Source organism: Budorcas taxicolor, chromosome 8 (genome assembly GCF_023091745.1).
Source record: "Budorcas taxicolor isolate Tak-1 chromosome 8, Takin1.1, whole genome shotgun sequence".
Classification (NCBI taxonomy): domain Eukaryota; kingdom Metazoa; phylum Chordata; class Mammalia; order Artiodactyla; family Bovidae; genus Budorcas; species Budorcas taxicolor.
Genome location: NC_068917.1, coordinates 87548806 through 87568196, shown reverse-complemented (window position 1 = coordinate 87568196; position 19391 = coordinate 87548806). Strand labels below are relative to the sequence as shown.

General features: G+C 50.2%; 1 protein-coding gene across 3 annotated transcripts in view; it reads right to left on the bottom strand.

Moving 5' to 3' along the window:
- Positions 1–4962, bottom strand: part of PHF2 (PHD finger protein 2) — a 90497-nt gene extending 85535 nt beyond the window's left edge. For all 3 annotated transcript variants that reach the window (XR_008199810.1, XM_052644692.1, XM_052644693.1), the window contains exon 1: positions 4846–4962. Coding sequence is in view for 2 of the 3 variants with exons in the window: in XM_052644692.1 (XP_052500652.1) it covers positions 4846–4943 (98 nt within the window). In the remaining variant the exon portion in view is untranslated. The remainder of the gene's footprint in view (positions 1–4845) is intronic.
- Positions 4963–19391: the final 14429 nt, after the last annotated feature.

Below are 19391 nucleotides of genomic sequence, written 5' to 3'. Positions count from 1 at the left end.
TACGTTGTTGTGGAACATTATTTTCTGGCCAACACTCCCTCCTAACAGCAAAACTTCTCATTATTTTGGAAAAAGGCCCTCCACATGGCCAGGTGCCATGATCACAGAGGTAAGGGGATGGACCCACAGATGGTGCCTGAGAGTGGTGGGGTCCACTTCAAGTATCCCAAACTTTGCCTGAACTCAGGCCATCTGCAGCCACACCTAAGCCCAAGAGGCCCCAAACAAATGTAGGCTGCAGTGCAGAGGCTCACATCAAGCATGCTTCCAGGCCAATATTTTCAATAAAAGCAAACATTCTGGTGATCACCATGAGCTCCAAGTAGCTTCCTTTGAGATTCATCTCACTTGGAAAGGATGGATGGACAGGGGATATCTGTTCTGCCCTCTATAATTTGGCAGGACATTCCCCCAACCTCCTCTGGAACTTCTTAAGCTCATTCAGTGAGAATTCTTCATCTCAAAATGACAAATCATTATTCCTAACCACGTCAAACATGCCACAACTCGGTCGCCATGCGAATGGCACTTCCCACGATATTAAGGGATCTCACATTGGCAGATTTAATTGTCAGCTCTGCCCTCCCAGATTGCGGCACTGAGGCCTGAGCCCTGGCAAGCCCTTCTTTCTCTCCAAGTGCACGTAGTTCACTGGCCAACAGAGCCAGCCATCATCCCACTCTGTGGTACTGAGCAGCCATGAGGGCCAAGGACCCAGGAAGAGGATCTGCCCTAAAAAGCTTAAGGCTGGGTGGGGGGAAAGACATGGCAAAAGCCCACAAAGGCCAACCAGCCCTGGGGAGGATGGGCACAGATAGGGCCCTGGTGAGGAGGGCATGTGGATTCCAGACGGCAGGACAAACACACAGGAATCAGAGGGGATCTATATCAGGCAAGTCTTGCCAGCCCACCTTTGAGTACTTGTAGAATTCAAACCCTTCTCCCCACCCCAGTCCTCACCCTAGGTCCCACCTGTCACCTCTCATCCGGGCAGGGACTCCTGGCCTTGTCCTCTTCCCCAGCTGTGTGCACAGCATCCAGAGGATCCCTGTCAAGTCCTCAGTCCCCTCCTACCACTGCTCTGCTCAGTGCCCCAGAGTGGTTCCTGTCTCCAGCCACACCTGCAGGCTGTCCCTGATGCAGCCTCCCTGCCCCCACACAGTGCTTCCTCCGGCTCTGAAACACTCCCCAGGCTGGGATGGAACTCCCAGCCCACAAGTTTGACTCCCACAGAAGAAAACCTGTAAGAGGCAAGGGGATCTGCCTTGTTACCCCCAGGAAACCACAAAGCTAGCACTGCACCCCACACAGAACACACACCCCATAGTACTTGCTGAGGAATAAATGGAACTTCTGCCTCTAAAGGACTGGCACAGCACCTGAGCTTTCAAACTCTTTAAAATCAACTTTACTGATTATGCTTCCAAAAACCCTTCAAGCTTAATACAACAGGAACTTAAAGAGGGTCAGGAAGCTTCAGGATCTCTGATATTTCAACAGAATCATTTCTATTTTCCACAGAGACTCTTCACATCAAGATGGTGAAAAGGTGAGATGTCCAGGTCACTCCCTAGAGCTACTGGTCTACAGTCAGACGACTTGCCAAAGGCAAGGATGGAGGGACACACAGGGTCTGGCAGGAGGCACAAGCATGAAAAGCCCCCCATTTCTTGGCCCCATGGCACCCTTATTGAGGAGGAAGGTTCCCAATGCCTGAGCAGTGCCATATCTGTTCTGCTCATAAGACAGCTCTAAGGACACCCAGCCACAAAATCCATCCCTTCCTAGTCAATTTCCAGGTGACACTGCAGTGAGTGCAAGGAAGGCAGATTGGGTTGACAAGTTATCCTAGTCCCAGGAGTGACCAGTCATGGTCAAGACAGGGTGGAACACAAGCTCCTGCCTTCCTGGCTGCCCAAGTACCAGCTCAGTCCAGCAGAAAGACTGCCGCACAGAATGCCAGAAGGGGTAGTCAGGGTTCTCCAGGCTTCCTGCTATGGTGGACATATCCTGGGAGCAGGTTCTTCCCCTGTAGGAGACTGCCCCAACCATGATCTCAGCCGGCACTGCTGCTAGAGTCCTACCAGCAAAGAGTTGGCCACTGGGAGTGAAAGTAACTTCAGAGACCCCCTTCCAATCCATCCAAAGGGGGGTTCATTGTAGGGATGTGAAGGGTCACAGGTGGAACAAGAGGGAGCCTGTTACTTTCACAGTTATGTTTATTTTTACAAGTACTGTCTACAGCAAGTTATACTAATGTTCTATTTCAGGGAATGATACGAAGTTTCCTTGGAACAGAAAGATTCAGGAGAGTAAGGAGACACCAGAGTGAAATGCAATGTGGGGTCCTGGAACTAAATAAATCTGCCCAAGGCCTGAAGCTTGGTTAGCAGTGTGGCCCCAGTGTTTCTGCCTGTTTCTATGCTTGCAACATAATTTGATAAGATGTTAACTTCAGGGGAGGCAGGGTGTGGAGTATAGGGAAATTGTACCTTTTTTTGTAACTCTTCAAATTCTCTCAACATAAAAAGTTACAAAGTATTTAAACTTTTAGAAAGTGAGTTGAGATGTTTGAATATGAAGTGAACAACAGTACAGACGGTACATGGATCTGAAAAGAGTAGAGGGTCATCCATCCAGGAATATCTGGAGATTTGGAAACATTGTGGATTATGTCACACACCTTTCTGTCACAGTGGAGAAGGGTCATGACAAGAGAGGTGGGAGGTTTGCCCAGGGGTGTGAGGGCCGCATATAGCCTTGCCCAGCCTCGCCAACAATGGTCCCAAACTCTGACCCCATGTTCTCCCATCACAGCACCTCCCCTGAGCCACTCAGGGGACTAAGGACTACAGGAGGTGTTCTGGCCCCTCAGGGTTCACTCACTTCTGTAAGGGACCCTTGATTACATACAGAGAAGATGTGCCCCTTGGCACAAGGGAAGCACAGCCCCTTTCAGACCATAGGGTGACCCCACATAGGTGGAAATGAATCTGTGCTGATCAAATGATCTGTGTGTATATCAGATAAAATCAAAGACTTCACATAAGAAATAGGAAATAAAGAGATAAGACCTCCCCAAAACATCCCCTTTGAGGTGTCAGAACGCATCTTTCTCCCTGTCTCTACCGAAGCCAATCCAGTAAATGTCACCATCGCCTCCGGCCAGCCCTCAGCCCCTTTCCCCTGCTTGCTCTCATTCCCAGGTCTCTCCCTACCCCCTCCGCTCCTCCCACTCACTACGCCCCTTCTCAAAGTCCAGCTCAGAACTGGCTTTGCCTGCCCAACTGAAAGGAGGGAAGCCAGGCAAGGGTCCTCCCAGGCCCTCACACTCCTCCAGCCTGGGCACCTTGGGCAGGCTTGCAGGCCCTGGGTAGGGGTGGGGGAGGAGGGGGAGGTCCCACCACTTTCAGGGCATTCCCAGCCAGCTTCTCAGCATCTCTGGACCTGAGGAGCCATGAACGATCATATGGCAGCTCTCACCCTTGATCCAGCCATGAACTCTGAGAGGATGCCAACTGGTGGGTGTGCATAGCAGCACTGTTCTGGGCAGAGCCCAGCACTCACACTCCAGCCTCCACCACTCTGCAGGGTCTCCACAGTCCTGGGAAGGCAGCCCGGGAGCCCCACGATCTCGGTGGGAGTTCCTGTCCCATGGAGTCTCACCCCTCCTCACTGGTGTCCCTGTCACAGGCACTCAGGCTTGGCACTGACCAACCTAAGCAAGCCCTGTCACATCTGGCTGCCTAGCCCCCACACATGCAAACTGTCAGAAGTAGATAACACAACCTACCTTAAAGGGCCACTCGCCCATCCACAGTTAAAACCGGGGTGGGGGGGGGGGGGGGGCTCCTCTCTCTGGAAGTTGAGGGACCACCTACCAGCACACACGCAGTCTCTTGCCCCCAGCCCTGCTCCTGCTGGGTCTAAGACCGGAGCCTAGGAGGGCACACTAGCCTGGCCAGCCTCTGGCGGTTCCGCTGAGGCCCAAACACAGGAGAACCTGTTGGAGCAGTTTGGGCACCAGGATCACCTCCTCTTCCTCCTCTGCCACTTACTTCTGGGTGGGAAGGGGCCTCTGGCTTTTGAAAACTCGGCACAGGGCCAGGTCATGGTCACGGGCAAAGGCCAAGCTTCACCTCCCCCCACCCCATCTTCCTCTGAGAGCAGAAGGTCAAGTCAAAACCAGGGTGGGCCTGTGTCTGGAACACAGAGGAGGGGAACGGGGAAACGTGACGGCCAAAGAGAAGGCGGCAAAGCCGCAACACCCACACAGACCCACCATTCTGTCACCCACACTCCTGCCGGGGATGTGCAGGCCGGCAGGGTCCAGGAGCCCCGCTGGGGCCGGGCAGGGGTCCCTGCCTCCCGGACAAGGTGCCGGAGCTCCGGGCTGCGGCGGAGGGTGGGCGCGCCGCCGCCACCTGGCCGGGCCCCACGACCGTCCCAGCCCCGCCGGCGTCCGAGCCCGCCACTCGCGCGTCTCCCGGGCCCGCGCGGGGAAAGTTCCTGCAACTTCGCGGGGGAGGCGCCGGGCCTGGGCCTCGGGAGCCCGGCCTCCGCGGGCCCGCTGTCAGGCGGTCCGGCCTGCTCGGCGCCCCAACTTCCCGGCCCGGCCCCCGCCCGCCGCCCCCCGCGGACCCGCTTTGTGCGCCGCGGCGGTGAGGGGCGCCCGACCGGCCCCGGCCCCCGGCCCCCGCCCCGGGCACAAAAGGGCGCGCGGCCGGCGGGAGGCGGCGGGCGGGGGCCTGCAGGGCGCTCACCGGACCGGGCCGGGGGCGCGGGCCGGGGGCCCGGGGGCCGGGGATCGGGGCCGGGGCCGGGGCCGGGCGGCTGCGCGCTCACCTGCCGTGGAACCAGTCCTTGCAGGCGTCGCACTCGATCATGAAGCGGGTAACGTCGTAGGGGAGCCGGCAGACGCAGTACACGGGCACCGTCGCCATGTTCGCGCGCCGCCCGCCCGCCCCTCGGCCCGCGCTGCGCTCCCGGGTCGGGCCGGGCGGGCCGGGCCGGGCGGGGGCCGGGGCCGGGGCCGGGGCCGGGGCCGGGGCCGGGGACGGGGCCGGGGGCGCACGACAGCCCGCGCGCACCCGGCCGGCGCGTCCACACAAAGCGGGGCGCGCGGTGCAGGGCCGCGCCGGGAGCCGCCCGCCGGCCCGCGGGGCGCAGGGCGCGAGTGTGCGCGGGGAGCGGGCCGCGCGCGGGACACAAAAGGGAATGGACGCGCGGGGGCGGCGGGCGGGGAGCCGCGGCCCCACCGAAGGGACCCCCGGCCGCCGAGCGGCCTCTACGTCAGCGCCCCGGGTGGCGCCGCCTCCGCCCGCCAGCCAGGGCCGCCGCTCCCGCCGCGGGAAGGCGGGCCGGGGACCGCGGGGAAGGCGGGCCGGGGTACCCCTCTGCCGGGGGAGAAAGTGGTCCGGGGGAACCGTGCTGGGGGAGAAGAGGGACCAGAAGACCCTGCCAGGAGAAGGTGGGTCGGGGGACCTGCAGGGAGAGAGAGTGGGCTGGGGAGACCCTGCCAAGGGAGAAAGTGGGCTAGGAGACCCCTGAAGGGGAGAAGGTGAGCTGGAAGGCCGTCACCTGGAAGAAGGTGGGTCAGGGGATTCCTCGGGTAGAAGGTGGCCCGAGGGTGCAAGGGGAAAGCAGGTCTGGGAGACCCCTGGGTGTCGGGGGAGACCCTAGAGGAGGAGAAGGAAGACGTCCTTCCTGGTTAAGAAGGCAGGGGAGCAACTACTTGACTCTTAAGTTTCTTCTGATAAGCAGCAGAGCAGGGGGTGCAGCTTGGGGGCTGTTCCTCCTGTTCCCTCCTCCGTCCTACCCTCCCAACTGAGTTTCTGGCTGGAATACAACTTCCCTTTCTCCCTTATTCCTGGCTGGGGACTACCCTCCCTCCTTCACAAGATCTGTGGACTTCCCTTGATGCTGAGCCCTCAGAGGAGGACATAGTTCAAAGGATCCAGAAGCATGCCGGCACGGGTCAGCTCTGTGAAGAGGAAGAGGTTACCTGGAATTTGAGCTGCCCAGGAGCCCTGGTGGGAGCTCCCAGGCCTGGGAGACCTAATGCGCAGTAAGGACAGCAGGCCCCAGGCCTCCCGTCTGTGTCCCAAACTGCTGAGTTCCGCTGGCGGCAACAAGGATATAGGAAGACGAGAAACAAGGGTATAGGAGGAGAGGGCTGCCACGTTGCTCTGGGCTAGCGGTCATCTCATCTCACCTATGACGGTCAGGGTCTTTGCGGGGTGGAGGGTGAGGGGTTCAGGCCCTGGCTCTGAGGAATCTTTTCCCCAAGGCATTCTATAGCAGACTCTCCCCTGCCTGCTACCCAGCTGCTGCATACTTTGGGCAACCGAAATCATTTCAGATGCTAGAGCAGAGCTGTCCTAATTCAAAGTAAGGAACCTGTCTGTGCTCCCTCACTCTCTTGGTCTTCCCCATCGTCCCTGTATGGTGCTAGGAGATGCCGGCCCCCACAAGCACAGAATTCCAGATTTTGGGCAGGAAACCCGGTCCAGCTCACTTCACAGAAGCATCCCTGACAGGTACCCTACCAAGGCCTACAGCTCCTAAGGGTCACTTGCTCCACTTGTAGGCAGCTCAGTTGAAGCCCTCTCTTCTGTTGAGTCAAAATCTGCCTTCACGTTGTTGCCCAGCTTCCCTCTACAGGTGACCCCTCAACTGCAGCCTGAGCAATGCCCAGAGCTGGGCCTTAGCTGGGAGGGACTAGGTGAGAGTGGGAAAAAGAAGCTGGAGAAAGGGGAAGTAAGGAGAAAGGAATTATCTCCCCCCAACACACATACACACACACTCTTACACATTGGTGAGCCGCCCAGGATCTGGACTACCTTCTTATCTGAATTCCAGCTGTTATCCTCCCTTCCAGAGTCCTTCTGATCCTTCTGATGACGAGCTGGATGGCCCTAGAAAGGGAATAACTATTAAGCATTGTCCACGATTAACACCCTGATGTGAATTGGTGCAAGTAAACAGTGCTCAGCCAGCAGATCAGAGTCTGCAAGGAGGCCCAAAGAGCCTGGCCTGGGCACTGCTGAGTTACCTTCTCCCATGGCAGTACTGAATGGGCTTCCCTGGTGCTTCAAGTGGTAAAGAATCTGCCTACAATGCAGGAGACCTGGGTTTAATTCCTGGGTCAGGAAGATGCCCTGGAGAAGGGAATGGCTACCCACTCCAATATTCTTGCCTGGAGAATCCCATGGACAGAGGAGCCTGGTGGGCTATAGTCCATGGGGTCACAAAGAGTCAGACACAACTGAGGGACGAACAGCTTCACTACTTTTCGTAGCAGTACTGAAGCACTTAAACCAGCAATATCCCCATCCCCCCAACTTGTCATCTATTGGAGCCAGAAACTTCTGGAGACCAACTTGACTGTGGTCCAGGGGAATCCAACCTGACTGTGGGCAGTCCTCATCTCTGACACTTCCATTTCCTACTTTACAAATAATGAAAATAGGTACCCAGCATTTATCAAATGCTTACCAGGTACAGTACACTATGTTTAGTTCTTCAGACATGGACCAGAACTCACCCAGCTGCTTGTAAAGCACTTAACATATCCCTTGGCTAGTGATTATTACAAACTCAGCACTCACATTGACACCTTAGGTGTTACTGCTGCCCCTTTAGAGATAGGTATATAAACAGGTGTTGTAGAGAGGTACAGGGCTTCCCAGGTGGCTCAGATGGTAAAGAATCTGCCTGCAATGCAGGAGACAGGGGTTTGATCCTTGGATTGGGAAGATCCCCTGGAGAAGAAAATGGCAACCCACTCCCATATGCTTGCCTGGAAAATCCCACAGACAGAGGAGCCTGGCAGGTTACAGTCCCTGGGGTCGCAAAGAGTCAGACACGACTGAGAGACTAATAGATGTGGTATAGTATTGATGCCATTTTCTGAAAGTGAAAACTGAGGCTCAGCAGTTGAATGGAGAAAGTCAGCTGACTAGTGAGAGGAAGGAGCAAGCCAGGAACCCAGACTTCTCCAGGGCCTGAGCCTGCACTGCCACCCCTTGGTCACCTCCCAGGGCACCCCGAGCACACGCAGTAGGCATGGGAGCCCATCCTCCACCCCCGGTCATTCACTGCGGACCTCTGGGATGGCTCTAGCCACCCTGCCCCACCCATCTCCACCCCCTGCCCTCCAGCACTCCCCTGTCTACATCCATGACCTCTTGTATCTGAAGTGTCTATTGAGATACTTTCCTATTACTCAAAGCACTTCCAAGGCTGCCTGCCAATTACAGACTAAAATGTCTCAATGTGGGTCCCAGACTCTTCCTCTCTTTGGAAGAGACTTTCTCCCTATGACTTCTCTCTTATCCTCTGTCAGAAAGCCTGCCTTATCTTTGTGTCCTCCCTCCCTGTCATTTATTTCAATATATATTTATGTCAACATATACTGAACACCTGCTGTGTGCTGAGCAGTGTTGTAGCCAAAGAGCACTTAGCAGTCCCAAGTGTTGTGAAGCTCATGTGGCAGCAAAGGGAAACAGCAACACGTACAGTGGGCTGGGCACCATAGCGCCCTATGGAAACTGGCACAGTATCAGGGCTGGGCAGAGGCAGAGCGCTGCTGAGGTGGCCTGAAAGCAGAGGCCTAGAAGTGGTGAGTCAGGGAAGGAAAACAAAGGGAACTTACATGGAAGGGCCTAGAAAAAATGGGGGGTGGCCTTGGTGCTCTTCCACCCTAAGATCAGTGGCCCTCCATGTGGTCTGCCTCCTGCCTCAACACCCATTCCCCCAAGTTTGCCCCATTCCTCATGAGTCTGTGCAAGCGTCCAAGACCTCACCACTCACCCCTGGCGTACTGTAGGGGCGAGGGGGTGGGCTGCCAAGCTGCATGGCCCACGCTCTGCCCCTCCACCCTGGCGCTCTGGCGAAGCACGACTGTAGGGCTGCATACTCTGCAGAAAGCATCTGAAGACAAGACATGCTCTATTCACCTTATTACCCAGGGGAAAAACATCATCTTCCAGTGTATGTTTATTCATTCACCTACTACTCAACAAAGTGTACTGCATGCAGGTGCAGGATTGTCCATTGTGGTAATGTACATAACATAAAATCTACCATTTTAACCATTTTTCAGTGGACAGCTCTATTGCATTAAGTATACTTACAATATTGTGCCGCCATCAACCTTATCCGTCTCTACAACTATTCTCATCTTTCCAAACTGAAATTCTGACCCTAACTCCCCAATACCCCTTCCCTCCAGCCCCTGGTAACTACCATTCTGCTTTCTGTCTTTATGAATTTGATTACTCTAGGGACCTCATATGTGGCATGATTATTTGTCCTTTTGTGATGCTTATTTCATGGAGCAGAATGTCCTCAGTTTATCCATGGTATAGCATGTGTCAGAATTTCCTTCATTTTAAGACTTTAAGATACTTCATTGCATGGATATGCCACATTTGGTTTATTTGCTCACTGTTGTTAGACACAGGTTGTCCCCTCCATTTGGCTAAGAGCACGGGTATACAAATATCTGTTCAAGTCCCTGCTTTCACTTCTGTTGTGTGTATACCCAGAAGTGAAATTGCTGAATCATGTGGCAGTTCTATTTTTAACTTTTTAAGGAACCACCATACTGTTTTTCACAGCAGCTACAGCATTTTATATTTCCACCAACAGTGCACAAGAGTTCTAATTTCTCCACATCTTCATCAGCACATTATTTCTGATTTGGGTTTTGTTTGTTTGTTTCTACTTCTTTATAGCCATCCTAATGTGTGGGAAGTAGTGTCTCATGGGTTTTTTTTTTTTTTTAAATTTGAAGTACATTTTTTCCTATTTTGATTGATTTCTCAATGTATAGTCCAATATAATATCAGTTTTTAATGGCAAAAATTTAGTTCCACTGAAACTCCATGATCACTGTGGTCTTAATTTGCATTTCCCTAATGATTAGTGATGTTGAGCATCTTTATGGACTTAGTGGCTATCTATATATATTCCTTGGAAAAATGTCTATTCTAACCCTTTCCTCGTTTTTTATTTGACTCGGTTGCTTTTTGCTAAGTTGCAGAAGATTTTTTAATATATTCTGGATATTAATTGCCTATCAGATATATGATTTGCAATTGCCTTCTCCCATCCTGTGCACTTTAAGTTTTTAATTTTGATGAAGCCCAATTCATCTATTTTTTGTTTTGTTGCCTATGCATTTGATGTCATATCCAAGAAAACTTTGCTAAATTCAATATCATGAAGCTTTCCTCCATATGTTTTCATCTAAGAATGTTGTAGTTTTACATGGATGGACCTTGAAATAATTATCCTTAGTAAAATAAGTCAGAGAAAGACAAACACTGTATGTTATTACTCACATATGCAATCTAAAAAATAAACTAAGAATATAAAAAAGAAAAAAAGTGTTGTAGTTATTAAGTTTAGGACTTTGGTCCATTTTCAATTAATTTTTGTTTAGGATGTATGAAGTAAGGGTTCATCTTAATTCTTTCATATGTGAATATCCAGTTTTCCCAGCACCATTTGTTGAAAGGACTGTCCTTTCCCCACTGAATGGTCATCACACCCTTGTCAAAAATCATTTGACCATATGGACCAGGGTTTATTGCTGGGTTCTGTATTGTATTTCATTGGTTTGTGTATCTTTATGCCAGTACCACACTATTCTGATTACTATGGCTCTGTAGTAAGCTTTGAAATTTGGTAGGATGAGACCTCCAACTTGGCTTTTCTTTTTCAAGCTTGTTTTATCTTTTCTGGGCCCCATGCAATTCCATATTAATTTGAGGATTGTGTGTTAGTCATTCAGTTGTGTCCAACTCTTTGTGATCCCATTAACTGTAGCCTGCCTGGCTTCTCTGTCCATGGGATTCTCTAGGCAAGAATACTGGAGTGAATTGCCATTTTCTTCTCCAGGAGACCTTCCCAACCCAGGGATTGAACCCAGGTCTCCTACATTGCAGGCAGATTCTTTACCATCTGAACCATGAGGATTGGCTTTTCCTTTCTGCACAAGGGCTATTGTAATTTTGACAAGGATTGCATTGAATCTGTAGAACACTTTGGGTAGTATTGACATCTTAACAACAGTAAATCTTCTGATCCATGAAAATGGGATGTCTTTTTAAATTGCTTTCAGCAATGTTTTTATCATTTTCAGTGTATAAGTGTTTTGTCTCCTTGGCTAAGTTTATTCCTAGGTATTTTATTTGTTGGATGCTATTGTAAGTGGAGTTGTGTTTCTAATTTCCTTTTTGGATTGTGCTTTCTTAGTATATGGAAACAAACTAATTTTTGGCATTGATTCAGTATGTTCTGTTTGCTGAGTTTTTTTTTTTTTTTTTAGTTCTGTTATTTGTAGAATCCTTAGAGTTCTTAAATACCGATGATTTTATATGACATAAGATCATATTATCTATGAACAGAAATAATTTTACATCTTTCTTTCTAATTTGAATACTTTTTATTCCTTTTTCTTTATTTTTGCCCAATTACTCTGGCTAAAACTTCCAATAGCACATTGAATAGAAGTGGTGAAAGTGGACATCTTTCTCTTGTTCCTGATCTCAGGGGAAAAGTTTCTTTTTTTTTTCGTTTTTAGTCTTTCACCATTGAGTAGGTGAAAGTATGAGTATGACGTTTGGTTTGGGCTTTTCCTATATGGCCTTTACTATATTGAAGACGTTTCTTTCTATTCTTAGTCTATAGATTTTATTTTTATTTTTTTTTGTTTTGTGTCAAATGGTTTTGCCTAGCATCAACTGAGATGATCATATGGTTGTTTTCCTCCCCTTCATTCTGTTAATGTGGTCTGTATTACATCAATTTTTTAGAACTGAGTTTAAGGATATTGAACCATCCTTACATCCCCGGAATAAATCCCATTTGGTTAGGGTGTATGATCCTTTTAATATGCTGTTGAGTTTGGTTCCTTCCGCATCCTCAACATATGTTTATAAAGGATATTGTTTTGTAGTCTTCTTGCAGAATCTTTGTTTGGCTTTTGTCAGGGTAATCCTGACTTCATAGAAAGGATTAGGAAATATTCCCTCCTCTTCAGTATTTGGGAAGACTTTAAGAAGGATTGGTGTTAATTTTTCTTTAAATACATGATAGAATTCAGTGAAGCTAAATTATGAGTTTTTCTTTAGTTCTATTCAGATGTTCTATTTCTTCATGATTCAATTTGGGTAGGCTGTGTGTTCCTAGGAATTTGTTCATTTAATCTAGATTATCCAATCTGTTGGCAAACAACTAGTGCATATGTTATAGTAATGGACAAGGCATACACCATTCCTACCTCCAAGGAGCTCATATGCCAGAGCAAGAAACGGACAACTAATAGCTGTCATGGAGGAGAGGTCAGAAAGGAGATACTAATTCAAGGTTGGGTGTGTGCTTTTGTTAGTGGATGAGTTCATGTGATGAATGCAAAGAAAGTTCTAAGAGCAGGCTTTTCTTGGACTACCTGGACCTTGGTGATCTAAACGAAAAGCAGTTGAAATGAACAGTAAGCCATGGGAACTTTGGAAGCCTTCTGGGTTTTTCTGATAAGTATGAAAGTGTGCCTTTTCATACTGTTATGGGGTTCTCAGATATGCAGATGATACCACTCTTATGGCAGAAAGTGAAGAAGAACTAAAGAGCCTCTTGATGAAAGTGAAAAAGGAGAGTAAAAAAGTTGGCTTAAAGCTCAACATTCAGAAAACTAAGATCCTGGCATCTGGCCCCATCACTTCATGGCAAATAGATGGGGAAACAATGGAAACAGTGACAGACTTTATTTTTTTGGGCTCCAAAATCACTGCAGATGGTGACTGCAGCCATGAAATTAAAAGACGCTTACTCCTTGGAAGGAAAGTTGTGACCAACCTAGCCAGCATATAAAAAAGCAGAGGCATTACTTTGTCAACAAAGGTCTATCTAGTTAAGGCTATGGTTTTTCCAGTAATTACGTATGGTTGTGAGAGTTGGACTGTAAAGAAAGCTGAGCACTGAAGAATTGATGCTTTTGAACTGTGGTGTTGGAGAAGACTCCTGAGAGTCCCTTGGACAGCAAGGAGATCCAACCAGTCCATCCCAAAGGAGATCAGTCCTGAGTGTTCATTGGAAGGACTGATGTTGAAGCTGAAACTCCAATACTTTGGCCACCTGATGCGAAGAGCTGACTCATTTGAAAAGACCCTGATGCTGGGGAAGATTGAAGGCAAGAGGAGAAGGGGACGACAGAGGATGACATGGTTGGATGGCATCACCGACTCAATGGACATGAGTTTGGGTAAACTCCAGGAGTTGGTGATCGACAGGGAATCCTGGCATGCTGCAGTCCCTGGGGTCACAAAGAGTTGGACATGACTGAGCAACTGAACTGAAATGATGAAAGAGTGGCCTTCTTTTTGTCCATCTCTAGGATGGCCCAGTGATGTTTGGAAGTGGTGAGTTTGTAGATCAAGGTCCCTCAGCTGGATGACCATATAATTTACTATCCAAAAATGTGCTGGTAATAAAACACCAGAACAGGGGCAAACAAGGCCATTCTGGTCAAACTGGGACAGAGGTGGCCGTCCTATAGCCCACACTTGGGTTAGTCAGGTCTGCAGGAATGGACATGCAAAAATGCCAAGAGGTGGTGTGAATAGGTCTGGCTAGGTCTACCATGGGTGCCAGTGCCTGCCAGGCACAGCAGGCTAAGGCCAGCCAGGATACCCACCCTGAAGCTCAAGCTCATCTGGGTAATTCCCACCTGGGTTCCGCATCGTTCCTCAGAGGACGCCCTGATGCCCTCCTCCATCGTAGTTAACTTCCTGCTTCCCTCTGCATTTCCCTTCGTAGAGTGTATTATCATTGCTATTGCATTTCCACATGACTGCCCACTCAGAGGAAGTGACAGAGCATGGTGAGGTCTCTATTCTACTCATGGCTGAGCCTTCAAGCAGCCAGATGACCAACAGATGGATAAAGAGTCCAGTAGAGATCCAGGAATCTCTCTAAGCATGAAAGACCAAAGATCTTCAGCCTGAAATTAGCCTCTGCCTGCCTGAGAAGCAGGGCCATAGTTCTTGCTACCAGGCAGGTTCATTCGAAGTGGAACCATTCACACTCAGCTCTGACTGGGCCATTTCCCATCACTGTTCTGGGTGTCGAGAAAAAAGAAACACATGCACCCAGAGCTAAGTCACACCCAGCTAAGGGTCTGGGATGGTGGAGTTCCCCCTATGGTTTTAGAGACCCTTGGACAGAGCACAGTTTGCACTTACCAGGACAGCAGCATGCAGAGTATATCAGCTTCCTGGGGCTTCCTTGCCAAGGTACTACATTGGGTGACTTAGGACCACTGAAATGTGTTGTCTCAGGGTTCCAGAGGCCAGAAATCTGGGATCAAGGTGTCAGCAAGGCCATGCTGTCTCTGAAGGCCCCAGGAAGGGTCTGTTCTAGGCTTCTCTCCAGCTTCTGGTAGTTTCTTGGCTTTTGGTAGCATTAGCCCAGACTTCATATCGTCATGTTCCTTTGTGGGTGTCTGTTTCTGTGTCCAAATTTCCCCTTTTTATAGAGACAACAGATTTGTTGGGTTAGGACTCACCCCACTCCAGGATGATATCATCCTAACCTAACTAATTACAACATCCCTATTTCTAAATGATGTCCCACTCTGGGTGACCGGGGTTTAGGGCTCCAACATATGAAACTTGGAGGGACACAGTCCAGCCCATAGCACAAGGTAAAGCATCTGCTGCTGCTGCTGCTGCTAAGTCGCTTCAGTTGTATCCAACTCTGTGCGACCCCATAGACGGCAGCCCACCAGGCCCCGCCGTCCCTGGGATTCTCCAGGCAAGAACACTGGAGTGGGTTGCCATTTCCTTCTCCAGTGCATGAAAGTGAAGTCACTCAGTCGTGTCCAACTCTCAGCGACCCCATGGACTGCAGCCTACCAGGTTCCTCCGTCCATGGGATTTTCCAGGCAAGAGTACTGGAGTGGCATCTAGTGCAGAGCTATTGTAGCCTTGTGTACAGGCCAACTGGTCACCTGTGGCCCAGGCTGTCTACAGCAGCCAACAGGACAAGGAGCACAGGACAAGCATTCAATAGCCTGGGCCACATGGGGAGGGCAAAGACAGGGCTCCAGGCAAAGTGGCCTCTGCAAGGGTCACTCTACCAAGTGGGGATTAAGGACTAAATGACTACATAAATTTAGTAATTCTCAGGAAATTTTGAGGGTAGAATAAGTTCCCTGGAAGCGAGAGCTACATCAGGAAAGAACTGGCACCCAGTGTACCAACAGACTCTCTCTGAGGCCAAGTATGAGAGGGAGGGTGAGGAGGGAGGTGTCTGAAATTCCCTTTGTCCTTACAGGTGATTGTATGGATAAGGGTACAAATGGTGAATTATTTCTTAACATTCTTGCCTTGGCCTGGCATTTTAGAATCATAAAAGAGCCAGGACATTAGACATTCTTTTGACAATTAGAAAATGGTAAACTGAGGGCACAGTAAACCTAAGAAGAGATATATTACCCTTGCTGGCAATCAAAGCAAAGCAGATGAAAACCAGAAACCCATCTTCTGTGTCATTCTAGCAAAGAGTCAGGGTCTGGCCAACACCAAGGACCAAGACAACCAGCCCTCCCTTCCCACCTTAGGCAGTCCTTTTGGTAAAATGCTAATCACCTGTAGGGTTTGCATGCCTCCCAGGCTGTGACCACCTGGAGACTGGTCACAACCTCCGAAGGGCCACCAGCATGTCCAGAACACTCACCCTGCAGCGCTGCTCTTCCCCCTCACTCATGGATCCTCTGCATCCATTACTTCCTTCCCTGGGCTCAAGCCTGACTGTGTTCTCCACAGACCATTAACCTCATTCCTCATTCCAGAGGTCCTCCCTGCCATGCAACCATCACCCCGTTTTATTTTCCTCATCTTCTTCTCTGTCATACTTTTATCTGTACACAGGTATACTTCCCCCAGTCCCCAGTTGTAAATGCTCTCAAAGGTAGGGCGCTTGCTGCCCTCTTTGAGCCTCCAGGCCTAGGGCAGTACCCAACACAGATCCTCCATCAATACTGGAGGATGCCAAAGTAAAGCCATGTCCAGCCACACTGGGCAAGCAGATATATCACAGAGCAGCCACCCATGGAACTGTGGGGCTATGGCAGAATATGAAACGTTAGAGAGCCATAAAATTTTTCTAGGTAGGGAGAAAATGTGACAAAATACATATGATGATTTTATTATTTTCTGTAAAAAAAAAAATTATACGTTGCATGGAAAAAGGAAAGATAAAGGCTGAAAATTAACAGTATGGTAATTAACATATTAACAGTACTTTGGCGACCTGATGCAAAGAACTGACTCTGGAAAAGACCCTGATGCTGGGAAAGATTAAAGGCAAAAGGAGAAGAGGATGGCAGAGGATGAGATGGTTAGATGGCATCACTGACTCATTGGACATGAATCTGAGCAAACTCAGGGAGATAGTGGAGGACAGAGGAGCCTGGAGTGCTGCAGTGCATGGGGTCAACTTAGCAACTGAAAAACAACAATAAACTTATTACTTATGAAACAAAAAAATCAGTAGAAGCTGTTTTTTCAAAAAGAAAGAAAGGGAAAAGTAACCGTCAGCCCAGGAAAGTGTGTGGATTGTCTAGGGGTCAATGCCGGGGTCAATGCCAGGATCAGAATCCAGCTGCCCAGAGTCCCAGCTTGTCCACCCACAGCTGTTGGCTCTTTGCATATCTCCGGATGCCACGCAGGCCTTCCCTGTGACTCTTGATGCGGGCCAGTCGGCTAGCCTATCCCCAAGAAAGCATGGGGTCCTCAGTAGCCCTTTGCTTCCTAGGCCTGCCCCTCTCCCTTCTCCAAAACACACTGTTCTTCTTCAGTGGGGAAGACCTGCTCCAGAGAGGAGAAACGCGGCGGGGGTGGTGGGGAAGGAAGTGTTGCAGTTGTCATGGTGGGGAGCTACCGCTGGCATCTGGGGGCAGAGGCCAGTGGCACTAAGAATACAACCCTCCCCGAAGAGAACCTCGCCAGGTATTTGCAATGGACACTGGATTAAAAGCGATCCGGGTACAAAGTCAGGGGAGCCGTATAGCGAGTCCTCCCTGGAACTGTCCTTCTGTAAAACGGAAGCCCTCCCTGCTCCCCAGTGTCTCACAAAACGAGGACTAGCAAGGACGGGGAACCGGGAGAGGGGGCGGCGGGGGGCCGTACAGTGGCCCTTGGTACTGTGGAACAGAGCACGAAACGAACGCAGAGGAGCTCAAATCCAAGTCCCTGAGGAATGGTGGGGCCAGCACGACTGACCAGACAAGAGTCAGGGAGAAGTGTGGGTGTTTCCTTTATTTCCTGCAAATCTCAGAGCCACAGTCTGTAGGAGCACGGGGTTAACGGTACACCCGTCAGGACCAGGGCTTGCCTGGAACAGATTAGCTCAGGACACTGCCTGGCCAGCCCAGGGGACCGGGGACCAGGGACCGCGGTCAGTCTCACAGAAGCGCAGAGCCGCTGGCTATCGGGAACGCGGTGCCGGCGCCCAACCCCAGGACAGGCGGGGTTTTCTGCGATCGATCGGATTCCAGGAACGAACTTGAGTGCTGACAGTGTGGGGAACCCCGGCCCAACCCTCGCGGTCCTCGAGGATCCGGTCGGCGTTCTGAGCGCGGATTTCGGTCCCAGTGCACGCTGTGTAAATACCGAACCGGCCCGCCCCGGCTTCTAGCGGTCGCCTCGGGCCTCGCCTAGGGAGAAGCAAAGGCTCGCACCGGAACGCGGGCCCAAACTCGGGAGAGGTGCGCGCGCAGTCAGCACAGGCCAGAACCCGCCGACCCTGCCAAGGCCCCTCCCCGCCCCGCCCCACGCACGGCCCCGCCCCGCTGCACGCAAGGCCGGAAGCGCGCATCCCGGGAGCGTCTTCCTCTGACTAGGAGGCCCGCCCCTCTCCGCCCCGGGGTTCCGCGCGGTAGGTCCAGAGCGCGCCCCCGCAGTCCATGTAGTTTTGATACCGAGTCTTCTAACATCGCTCCTCCTCCCCACTGCTCCTACTCTCCCTTGCGGCTCCTCCCCTCCTGCCCACCCAGTGGAGGCGGGGACGCAGCCCCACCTCCCCGCCAGGCCGGAAGAAAAGATTCCGGAGGAGCCGAGAAGAGGGGACTCACAGACCACCGGGTGTCTGCAACGCTCCGGGAACAGGCTCGGACGGGCACAGACTCAGATCCCGTTTCCACCGTTCACTAGCAGTGTGGCCTGCAATAAGTTAAAAGTCATCTTTGGTGGTGATAATGTCATACTGATAGCACTGTTGTGAACATTAAAGAATCTGAAAAAAAAAACAAAAACCTAGAGTAGTGCTCCTAAAAAAGCATGTCCTATTTTAGTATCATCATTTAAGATATTATAACCTGAGAGGTTTGCAATAGATGTTCACAAGGACCAATAATATGCATTAAATGCCTGCCATTCGGTGCTAAGCACTCAGAACTCGATGATGTAAAAACATATGGAGAAATGAAAGAAGGGACAAATTTGCCACTCACAATTCCAAATGATTTATTAGATAACTCAAGCAAGACTTCCCACTCTGAGGGCTGAAACACGGTGGCTCTTTCAGAGTACAGTACAGAAAGGAGTGCTTGCCTGCTAAGTCGCGTCCGACTCTTTGTGACCCCATGGACTGTAGCCCGCAGGGATCCTCTGTCCATGGGACTTTCCAGGCAAGAATACTGGAAAGGGTTGCCATGCCCTCCTTCCTCCAGGGAATCTTCCCCACCCAGGGATCAAACTCGCATTTTTTAGGTCTCCTGCACCACCAGGGCCACCTGGGAAACCCATGGAAAGGGGATGGGGCTGGCCAGCTTTACAGTAAGGAGACCTGACAATACTAACTCAGTCAGTTGATTAAGGTCACCATCAATGGTGATAAGGAATGCTAATTTTACACAGCCTACCCCAGTCCATTCATGGAAAAAAAAAAAAAAATCAGACAACAGTTAAGGTACATTTGACAAAATACCTTGCTGCTCCTCAAGGTTGTCACAAGGTCACCAAAAACAAAGTCTGAGACCCTGTCACAATGAAGAGCCTAAGGAAACATGACAGCTAAATGTAACGTGGTAGAACAAAAAATGTAATGTGCTAGATGTAAACAGCTAAATGTAACATGCTAGAACAAAAAAAGTGCACTAAGTAAAAACTAAACAAATACAGTATGGATTTGGCTTTTTTAAAAGTGGTTTAATCAAGATCAAATGTATTTCTTCCTTGGGCTTTTTTTTTTTAAAGTTTAAATTTCTATTTCTAAGCCTGCTCTATCAAAGAATGTCTTTTTTGTAATTATGAAATTCAGCCATCAGCATCAACATAACTTGCATTTTGACAACACATGTTCCTTTAGAGCAAGAAATGGAA